Source organism: Aulonocara sp. 'chitande type north' Nkhata Bay, linkage group LG15 (assembly GCF_057382095.1).
Source record: "Aulonocara sp. 'chitande type north' Nkhata Bay isolate Kocher_YH1m ecotype deep benthic linkage group LG15, A_spYH_male_GT1.1, whole genome shotgun sequence".
In the NCBI taxonomy this organism is placed as follows: domain Eukaryota; kingdom Metazoa; phylum Chordata; class Actinopteri; order Cichliformes; family Cichlidae; genus Aulonocara; species Aulonocara sp. 'chitande type north' Nkhata Bay.
The window spans coordinates 5,337,883-5,348,407 of record NC_141358.1 but is presented as its reverse complement, the minus strand read 5'-3'; the positions used below and the strand labels follow the sequence as shown (position 1 = coordinate 5,348,407).

The following is a 10,525-nucleotide window of genomic DNA, read 5'->3' as shown; positions in this document are numbered from 1 at the left end:
AACAAAAAACAGAGAGCGAAAGAAATAAAAAGAAAAAAGAACACACAAACACACAAGTGTCTTGACTCCTGGGAGAGAGGAGCCATAATGAAATAAGCATCTGAAAGAGAGCAGGTGTTGGAGGCTTGACAGACTTCGGCTGCATAACAAGTAGTGCATTTACTCTCCCCTGCCTTTGTCAATCAAAACAACCAATCCAGTAAATAAATGCTCCACACAAAGATGGGCTTGCACATCAGTCAAAGCTGGTCTCAGGTAGAGATGGGGGAAAAATTGAGCCTGGTACTGAATTTAAAGCAGGTGTGTACGGAGGAATGAAACACCAGGAATGCACTGAAGTTAAATCAATGTATTTCCTCAACAGAGATGCAGACCAGCTCGGGTTCCTTTTTGTTTTCCTTTCCTTCTTTTGAATGATTTTACGTGACAGAGAGAGGACGGGAGTTTTTCACTGTAGGAAACTCAGAGAATTTCTTCCTCCTCGGAGGCTGCTGGGTGATGGAGCCTCTGCCTGGGGATCAGCACCACGGATAGCACTGCTGCCTGGGTGAGATCACTGAAGTGTGTTGCCTGCAGAGGGCGGTGGGAGCCGGTTTGGAATCTGCAGCAGGATGACTAGGATCAGGGCAAAGAGCAGGATCTTAGCAGGATGCTGAGGTAGACAGTTGTGCTAATCCTGCTGGCTGAGCGGAAAGCGGAATTGGACTTATGTGTAAACTTGAAAATTGCAAGTGGATAGCCGACAAGGGAGGAAGGAAGGAAGCTTATGCAGCTTTTAGAATGCCTGTTATCCTTGAATTTAATATGAATGGAGGTGGACACATGTTGCCTTTGTGGAGGATTAAATATTGTTTTCTTTGTATCTTTTAGGGGGGAAATGCACATATGCTTTGGAAATCCTGCAGTGTGTTTGCTAGCTGCAAGAAATGAGACTCAAGGGGTGATTTTTGAAAGGCTGAACGGGCCTACAGGCATAAACCCTGCAGTCTTGGGTGGTGTGAGTCATATGACTACTAGCACTTGTTGATAACAAGAAATCAAAAGGACCTCTGCATAAAGTGTAAAGTAAAACTAGTCATGTTTAATGTAGTGGTCTCCAATACTGTAAATGGTGGTATTTTTTAACTACCAAATAAATACAGGGGCAGTATTGCTGCTACCAGTACTGATACTTTTAACCCATAAAGGCAGCTCGTGTAGGGCAATGTGTCACAACTTAATCATTAATAATCATTCATTTGCAACCACTAAATCACTGTAGTGATTTTGACCTTCCACAATAATAAGTTAACACAATAAAACACAACTTTCAGCTTTTCATGTATTTTGAAACTTGAAGCTTACTCTGTTTAAATCTGTTGTTGGCTATAAATCAAATACATGTGACAGCCAACAAGAAAAGGTTAAATACAGAGTATTGATCAATACTATCGTTATTTGAATCGATCTGCCCACCTCTAGTTTAATAACCACATAATTATTATTAATAGACAGGTATCTGGTAGATTAGGTGGACCTGTATGCAAAAGTCTGCAGTTATTTAAAAACACACAGCCACACTTTTTTTATTTGAACAGAATTATTCTTCAAATGTTGGTGCTCCGTTTCACACAATATGAAAGATATTTTTAGGCTGAGCAGGCTGCTTGACAGCTCCTTTGGATCATTGTCTTATTGTAGAAGTCAGACTCGTTTCACGTTCCATTGTCATGACTGACTGCGTGACATTTTCCTCACCATTTGTGTTGAATCCATTCATCCCTCTATTTGTGCAATCTTTCCCATGCCACTGACTCCACTGCAGGAGATTTCCACCTCCATGCTTAACTCAAAAAAATTATTATTTTTCCCATCAAATGCTGCTCCATTTTTTTCCCTTCCAACGAATCTTTGATGATTGAGGCCACAAAAACCAGTATAAACTTTATGTGTCCATGGCGTGTTGCTTTAAGAATGACTCTGAAATATTCAGCCGTTGACTCGAACACTTCTACATGAAGCCTGCTTGTGCAAGTAAAACCACTTTCTGCATCAGCTAATCCTACCTGCAGCTCCTTAATGACATTTTGTGTTGATATCTTTTTATAGGTTTACCTGCTTTGGAACTATCTGTTACACACCTTTCAGATTTTGAGTCATCTGCATAGAGGATCATGTGGTTGCTAAATATTAAGAGTCACAAATCACTTAAAGCCCAGTAAGTCAAAGAGGTGCTTCAAGATTTTATTGATTTTTTTCCCCACATACTAATATTTTCCATCATTTTTCTTTCACGTATCCATTTCAGGGTCGTGGGAGGCTGGAACCTAACCCAGCTGTCATAGAGCGAGAGGTGGGGTGCACCACCAGGAGAGGATTCACACAAACATGGGAAGGACCTTCTTGCTGTTATATCCACCCCACTAATGTTTTATCCTATGTTTATATTAGTATTTATTCATTTTTTATGGTAGAATAAAAACGACATGTAGAGGCATGAAGCCAAACCACTGGTTTAACGGAGAGAAGTGGGGAAAGGTGGGTCATAAGACACTTTATTTTGTGCATTTTGGCAAGTGTATACATATGTGTCTGTTATGTTATCCTGAGTCAACACATGTGCTCTTTTTTCTAAGATAAAGAGAGCTTCGGTCCAGTTCAAGTTAAACAGATTTATTGCCTCAACCAGTTCAAAGAATAATTAATGTACACAGATCTCCTTCCGGTTAGAAAACCACAGTCTGCAACAGTTTTCTGTAGCCAACTCCCGGAAGAGAGAACTTAGCCATCCACATATTTATAAAAGAGAATGTGCATCTATCTGATTGGTCAAAAACCGTTGAGAAGGGCCGTGGTTTAGACCTTTAGCCCCCCTTATTGGCGGACAGGTTGTGCTCTTCTTCTCCTTCCTCAGTTGCAGCTTCACCTAGTGATGGACACACACACACACACACACACACACACACACACATATGCATGCAGCCTGACCTCTTACCTAGTTTCATGCATCTGAGGCATCATCTATCTGTGAGGGCTATTGTTTCTTGACCTTGCTCTGGTTCAATCCTGCATTTCTGCACACAGCCTTCCACCAAGCCTGCACAAAGAACCCTGCATCTTGTGAATCTAAAACTTTTCTACTTAATTTATTTTGAATGCTCAGTAGTGCAATTAACTTTTTTGTTTTTTTGACTAGGGGATAGGACAGGGAGAAAGAATGAAAGAAAGAGAGGGAGAGAAAGAAAAACAGAAGAGAAAACAAACAAAAAAGAGCAACATAATAAATACAACACCATTGCAATAAACTAGCTAACAGTAGATAACAGTAGATACTAAATATTAAATGTTATTGTGCAGCACGCAAGATCGACAGCGCATAATGTGCTTTGAGGTAGCAGCTAAGAAAGGTGTAGTTTGTGTCTGTGAACACTCGTGTGTACACCTGTGTGCACACCTGTGTGGATCAGCACGCTTGTATTCAAAAGGTTTCTCCATGTAACAATCTGCCTGGGAGTGTGGGGAGCCGTAGCCCCGTCCCCCAGGGCATGAAGCAGGTATGGAGGAGATCCAGGCCCCAGACATCCAGAGGCCCCAGACTACGAGGACCCGAGGAGGACCACCAAAGGGGCAACCGTGCCACCCTCCTGGGAAGAGCTGAGGAGAGCCCCAAAAGAGAGGTCACCCAGGCAATTAACTATTAAAGAGATCTAAAATTATATTACAGTGCCCATACCATTTGCCAGCACAGGTCTTGTAAACCAATAAGACTCTGAATGTGAACCTCCCGTCCTGGTCGACTGGAACCTTTCTTTGTGCTTGATGCCTACACCTGTCCATCACCTGTCCCGGGCGTAACACACCTTCCACCTTTGAGAAAACTGATGATGGACAGTTTAAGACATAAGAATCAGAGCTGACAACTGGGAACGGGCTAACATCAGGCTACTTTGTTGTCTTTTGTTTGGGGGAGTAAACTACATAAATTTCACTTAGAGCACTTTATACTACGTGTCTCATTCACCCATTAACTTTTTTCTATGCTTAAGTGCTTTCTGTCAAACATTTACGCACATTCATACTACTAGTACTGGGTTGGGCTCCCTTTTGCCTTCAGCACTGCCTTAACTTTCATTGCACAGACTCAACAAGGCCACCATGTCTATATACCTAAATGCAATGAGTGATGTGATTGGCTGATTAGGTAGTCACACAAAGGAGCAGTTGGAACAGTGTCAGATAAGCGTATCAGTATTTTAGGACTTAATCACAACTTGTTTTCCACACTTTTGGAGAAAAATCATTTATAACATTGCACCGTCTCCTCCTTTTTCCTTCTGGCTCCCTCTCGGTTATTAACATGGCGCACGGTGCCAGAGGAGATGCTGCGCAGCAGCAGACTGACAGTCACACAAAGTTTGTCACTCTCAAAGAAGACCCACTTTAGTAAAAACTAACTGTGAAGTTCAGAGTTGGAATGACCCATTTTATTGGTGGGCAGGTGAGATACATGTGTGTAAATATGAACAAAGGAAGTTCATGGTTGACGTCTGTACATTACATTCTAACAAAGAAAGTGATGGTCTCGCAGTCAATTCAAAGCACGCTTCAGGTAATTTGACTGTGACAGGCTCTGAGTGAGATCATATTACTTGTTCATCTGTGTAAAGACGGTTCTTAGAAAATATAAAGCAACTCATGACTAAAGTTTAATCGGTTAACACTTTAAATCACACCTCTATCTATGTCTACTGAATTTTAATACAGCCATACAATACAAGTATACAAGGTTATTCTGTGGTTAGAGAAAAATACAACCGAAGAAGGTGTGAAAATGCAAAGATACAGCCGTTTTGTTTTTTAAACTTTGTATACATGTGAAACAGGTCAAACAAGTCTTGAGGCCTCTTCTTTTGTATCATAGGTACGATCTCTTAATGCAGGAGAAAAAAACCCAAAACAAAACACAATTATACTAAACACAGCCTGAGTCAAGTGTACAATATGCACACTTGAGGGAAATAAAAGCAATGCGACCAAATAAAAATACTAATAGCCCGCTGCTTCTCTGATCACTCCGGTAAAAATAAGTCTCTGATGTTTGTCCATGGGTTCCATCTTCTGGCAGCTGAGTGCCACTGGAGAAACGAAGGGACTGTGCTGGCTGGGGCTTTAGGGAATAGTCACTGCGTTCCTCATCCAATATGACAGCAGAAGAAGAAGAAAGGGGGCTCAGGAAAAACCAGCTGAATTTCAGTGTTCTAAGTCTTTTAATCTGTCAGATTTTTAATATAAATCAATAAGTCTCAAGCTTCTCATTCCATCTTCAAACGAGGTCTCACGTGTGTCGCTAGAATGCTCTTTTTTTTCTCCTTTCTTCTTTTTTCGTCTTCGTGACTCGACGCTGACGGATACGTTCTCATTGGTTATTTTTGGCTTTGGCGTGTGTGAGAATGTGAGACTTTAGGTTGGTTGACTGGGCAAATTTCTTATTGCAGCCGTCGAAAGGGCAGACGTAGGGCCGGTCTCCAGTGTGGATCCGCACGTGCGTACGCAGGTTGAAGTCCAGAGAAAACCTTTTCCCGCAGCCTTCGAAGGTGCACTGAGGGGAGAGGAGCAGAGGAATGATTAAACAGTGCGTCTTTAAAACCTTCCACAGCAATGGTCTCATTTCAATGAAAATATGCCAGTGTTTATCCAGAATCACTTGTTAAAATCGCTCGAGCAGAAATTGTCTGAAAAGACTTTAAACAATTCCAGCTGGTGTCATTTACCCACCAAAGATAAACTTTTACTGACATTTGGTGGGTGAATCTCATCAGGGAGAAATTACTTAGCCCATTTTCCTTCACTTGAATTAAGCACCCTGCAGTGCTGAGTTTATAAGCTTTATATGGAAAGTCTGTGCGTGTGTGTGTGTGGACAACCTGGAAGGGTTTCTCCCCTGTGTGAACGAGTTGATGGCGCTTGAGCTTGGAGCTCTCAACAAAGGCCTTGCCGCACTCGGCGCAAACGTGCACACGGGGTCCGTGGGTGTGGAGATGCTTCCTCATGGCCGAGTTATCCCTGAACATCTTTGTGCAGCCCTGAAGGAGCGAAGAAGCAGTTAGTAAGGTGCTTTGCAGCAAGGTTCAGGTTTTCTCTGCTAATGCATGCTTAAAGGGAGCTCAGCATTTTCTGCAGTTTCTCTGACACATCTTTAAATTGTGAAAAACAGTGGGATAGAGTAAGAGTGCCCCTATTCTCTCCTGAAGTGATAATGTACTCTTAAAAGCCTCACACTGAAGTAGCAAGCAGCTCACGGAGCGAACAAAACCCATTTACATTAGCTAATTCAGATAAGGCCTGATTGTTCTAGTGCACGCATAAAAATCAATACACTCAAGTGCTTTTAAATAACCTTCAGTGAAATTTCCAATTACACGGAAAGCAACAAAGTGCAAGACTTTTAAACCCATCAGGAGTGATGGCCAGAACAGTGACAAGGAGGGACACATCAATGAACTCACTTTATGAGGGCAAGCTATCGTGCGGGGGGCATCGTCCTCTTTGACTTTCCTGGGTTTCATTCTGCAAATAAAAAAAAATAAAGAAATAAGCTCCTGTGTTATCTACAGGTCCAGGTTACACCAGATTATTGATTAACTTGACTCCTAAAGGACATTTAAACGCATTTAAAAGACACACATAACGAAAACAGCAAGACCAATTACAGGTATACATCTATTTACAAATAAACACTGGTACGCTTAAAGTAAAATCCAACTAATGTAATATTTACAGGCCTTTTAAACACCTTATCATGGTTTTTGAGACACAGAGTCAAAAAAACAACAACAAAAAACTCAACTAAAAGGGACAACTGAAACATCAACAGAGATTAAAACAGACTGATATCAACAGTTAAGTAAACGTCAGCGCACTGATTTCACAGCAATTAGTCTCACCATTATAAACTTCTTAGACCTGGTAAATAATATACCACAGCATTATCATTGTTCTTTGCAAATAAGTAACTAAACTAAACACAAAAAAGAAACAACTCCTTCAGTGTTAACTGTTGCACTGTTTTGATAGAATAAGAAAATCAACTAGACATTGTTAGGCAATAACAAACAATTAATTTAAAAAAAGAAAAACCTCACAAAATGACCCACTGGACACTGAATAGTGCACCACGGGCTTTTGTGATCAATTAATCGTCAATTCATAATAAAACACAATATAATAAGGGTAAACAGAAAGCCTCTCTTTGGTCTGATTTAGTAACAACATCCTAGCTTCTCCAGTAAACACTCTACACATGGCCTAATCCACTTGTGCACAAACATTAAACAGAGAAAATAATCACAAGGCATGTTTGTGTAATACCTGACACAGTTATTAAATCCTAATTACATTTTGTAACCAAACCTTGACATTTTAATTCTTGGGAGGAAAACTAAGGAAAAAAACTCCAGAGTTTAGCAGAGTGCAGCTAAAATTTACCCTGTGTGTTTTTGACCTTTCAGACTCATGGCATTCGTGAGCAGCAGCGGTATTGTTGTGCATATTCATCAGAACTGTGTGGACAGTGTAAACAGGTCTGTTTACAGCTGGGGATGACTGACGCAGGGGTGCTGGCACACACACACTCACCTGGCAAACTCAGCCAGCTGTTTTGGGTCTGAAAGGTCGATCCCCGGGATACCACCAGGGGGCAGCTTCTTCCCCGTCATGTACTCGGAGTAATCCGGAGGAGAGTTCTCCCCAACAATCTGCTCCTCCACCACCGATTCATGGTCAATGTCTTTATTATCATCTAGAAACACATTACAGAGACTGAACCGATAACATATTGGTGTTACCCTGGCTACAAGCCTCAGGAGGCTGGAAACATGTGCCCCCTGGGTTTTTTTTTAAATATAATTACCCAGGAGAAATGAATATAAAAGCACATATTCACATTAGGGTGTTTACCTGTTATTCACCATATGGCTACCTTTACTTTGCAAACTTTAACTTGTTATTTTTTTCTTAATTCAAATAAGTATCTTGTTTACAATAGTTTTGTTTTCAAGAGATTATGCAAACTGGGAATTAATTCCATGTTTGAAATATGTTAAACAAAAATAATTCAAATGACATAAAACACACAAACACAAAGAGACACTAACACACAAACACATAACAAGATAAGCGTGCAAATAAGATGTGCATGTGTGTAAATGACTCCTACTCACTACCAACCAGCAGAGAGCACTAAAAATAGATGACTGCGGTGTCCACTCAGAAAACATGTAGACAAGTATATTGCTAAAAGTTATTCTGATAAACAGTTCTTTATATAGTTTGTGTAATATAAATCACAGGCACAGATAATATGAGCTCTCGTTTAGCCCATAAAAGCCTTTTATGCGATTATAAATTCCCACCTGCTCAGTATCACTCTGCACCTAGCCTAATGGAGCTAGCCTTATGCAGAAGCAGAGCTGTCTGGTTAACTAGCAGCAACAGCAGCCAGAGCTAACTGCTAAACAGCTCCCGACTCATAATATAAGCGAATATCACACAGTAGACACCTAGGTACTGTATCAGTTGCTTTTGTGCATTTAAAGTGCCACAATTTCGCGGCCTAAAGAGAAGAAAACCCCCCGAAACCCAGCTGCTTCTCTCTCACTCCCCCGAGCACCGCCGCCATCTCTGCCTGGCCACGACTATCGCCATTTTTTCGGGGCCGCCGCCATACTTACTCGTCTCGGGGAATATGGCGGCGCCCAGCAACACCTAAAACATGGCCTCCCTTCAAAACAAAAACATTTCGATATACTACAGCGGGGGTTTGGATCGAAAAATTGTGTTACACGTCGCTTCTCATGGAGGTGCGGCGGAGCACTCCAGGAACTAGTCTGGTGCAGCAGGACAACGCCCTGGTAATGAGGCCTCATGCAACGGCTAACAACGGAGCTGTTAAAACACAGCTAGGCTAAGGTTACTTACCCGATGCCCACATTGTAACAGAAAATTCCCCCTCCAGTGTCTTTATTTGCACCTGCTTCTGTTCCCATTTTCTTCCGCCGGCCTCAGCGCCGCTTAAATAGCTCTTTTTGCCCGCTTTCTTCCCACCAGTGCCGCCTCCTCGTTTCACCCGACCCACTGAGCTCTTCCCAGCCACAGTCACTAAAGTCTGCTCAATATACTCGTCCTCCACCCCAGGAGCCGGCACCGGGATGAGGATCTGGTCCTCAAACCCTCCACCGCCGTCCGTATGCAGATCCGAGTCATCCCCACCGACCACCTCCTCCCGGGTCTGGACTAGGATAACCTCCTGGTGGTGGTGGATCGAGCTGGGGTCGTCCGTGACCAGTGGCTGGAGCGCGATCATGGGTTGCCCGTCGTCGTCGTCGTCGTCGTCATCCCCGCCGACCACCGTGGTCTCGATAGTTTCCACCGGTATCGTCTCTACCTCTATCTCGTGGAGCTCCACAATCTCGGCCGGCATCTCCGAGCCGTCTGTCTCAATGTACAGCGTATCTCCGGATGCCATGTTGAAATTCGCCAGCTTGTCTCTCTCATTCACGCCGTGTTGTGCTCCTTTTAGGACCTCACAAACACACTCACACACCCCCTGCTCTGCTCCTGCCGCTGTCTCTTCTCCCTCTTCGATAACAACTCTCTTCACTCCGTCCCACGCCAGTTCTCGTCGCCACTATCCTCTGTTACAAGGAAACATCGCGAGACTTCACTGAACCCAGCGATAACAGTGCTACTAGCGATAGTGGGGGTTCCCAAAGTTCGTAAACATGAGGTTATACACAGTTTCTGGTTTAGTTGCACAAACAGGGTGACAATTTATTATCATTATTAATAATAATAATAGTTTGTGTTGTTATTAATACTATGACAAATGCATAGTTTCACTTGTGCTAATATTACTGCAAATATCTCTGAACCTCACCTGATTTATGCAACATTAATCAAATGATAATTGCTTCTAAAATACAGCAAATCACTGGGTAGAGCGAGGAGATCCCAAATGTACTTTAAAAAGGGCAACAAACAAAATAGGCAACTTAAAAAAAATGTGTTTTTGATGGGCATAGGTGATATTTATATTTTTTCCTGGTTTAACTTTATCAACTATACATCACAAATGAATTTTGTTTGTTTGTTTTTTTTAAGTATAAAAAATAACCCAACAAAATAAAATATAAAAATATAAGATATATTGAGATTTCTAGCTCTGTAACCTGTGACCTCAAGCATACATCCAGTCTTGAGCCTTTGCAAACCGTAGTCTAAGTTTCCTGTTTGTATCTGACTAGTGACATCAGGTGTCTTTATATGCTGCTCTGGCCCATCTTCTTCAAGGCTTGATGCGTTGTGTGTTCAGAGATGCTCTTTTGTGCACCGTGGCTGTAACAAGCGGGTGAGTGTATATGTTTGAGCGATGAGAACAAAGTGGTCCTTCACACCTGCTGGCCTCACTAATCAGAACGTGTCGAGTACAGCGGCTTGGACAGCCGTGGTGTAGCAGCTGGTGCGGTGTTTGCACTCAGAAGTTATATGA

General features: G+C 42.2%; 1 protein-coding gene across 2 annotated transcripts; it reads right to left on the bottom strand.

Moving 5' to 3' along the window:
• Window positions 1-4,448: 4,448 nt before the first annotated feature.
• Window positions 4,449-9,676, bottom strand: yy1b (YY1 transcription factor b). 2 transcript variants are annotated; one of them, XM_086263633.1, is made up of 5 exons: window positions 8,956-9,676; window positions 7,615-7,777; window positions 6,486-6,546; window positions 5,904-6,062; window positions 4,449-5,578 (listed from the first exon to the last, which is right to left on the bottom strand). In XM_086263633.1, exons 1-5 carry the CDS (start codon window positions 9,500-9,502, stop codon window positions 5,396-5,398), a joined length of 1,113 nt encoding a protein of 370 aa, XP_086119759.1. In that variant the 5' UTR covers window positions 9,503-9,676; the 3' UTR covers window positions 4,449-5,395. The 2 variants fall into 2 exon arrangements, with proteins under 2 accessions (XP_086119759.1, XP_086119760.1); XM_086263634.1 differs by having other exon boundaries at window positions 7,615-7,765; window positions 8,956-9,675.
• Window positions 9,677-10,525: the final 849 nt, after the last annotated feature.

What these genes read in the sequence shown, in the direction of transcription:
- yy1b (XM_086263633.1), bottom strand. Translation starts at nt 9,502, where the DNA reads ATGGCATCCGGAGATACGCTGTACATTGAGACAGACGGCTCGGAGATG. An exon ending in TGTTACAATGTGGGCATCGG is followed by an intron (nt 7,778 to 8,955) that starts GTAAGTAACCTT and finishes ATGTGTTTCTAG; the next exon opens with ATGATAATAAAGACATTGAC. An exon ending in CAGCTGGCTGAGTTTGCCAG is followed by an intron (nt 6,547 to 7,614) that starts GTGAGTGTGTGT and finishes TTTTATTTGCAG; the next exon opens with AATGAAACCCAGGAAAGTCA.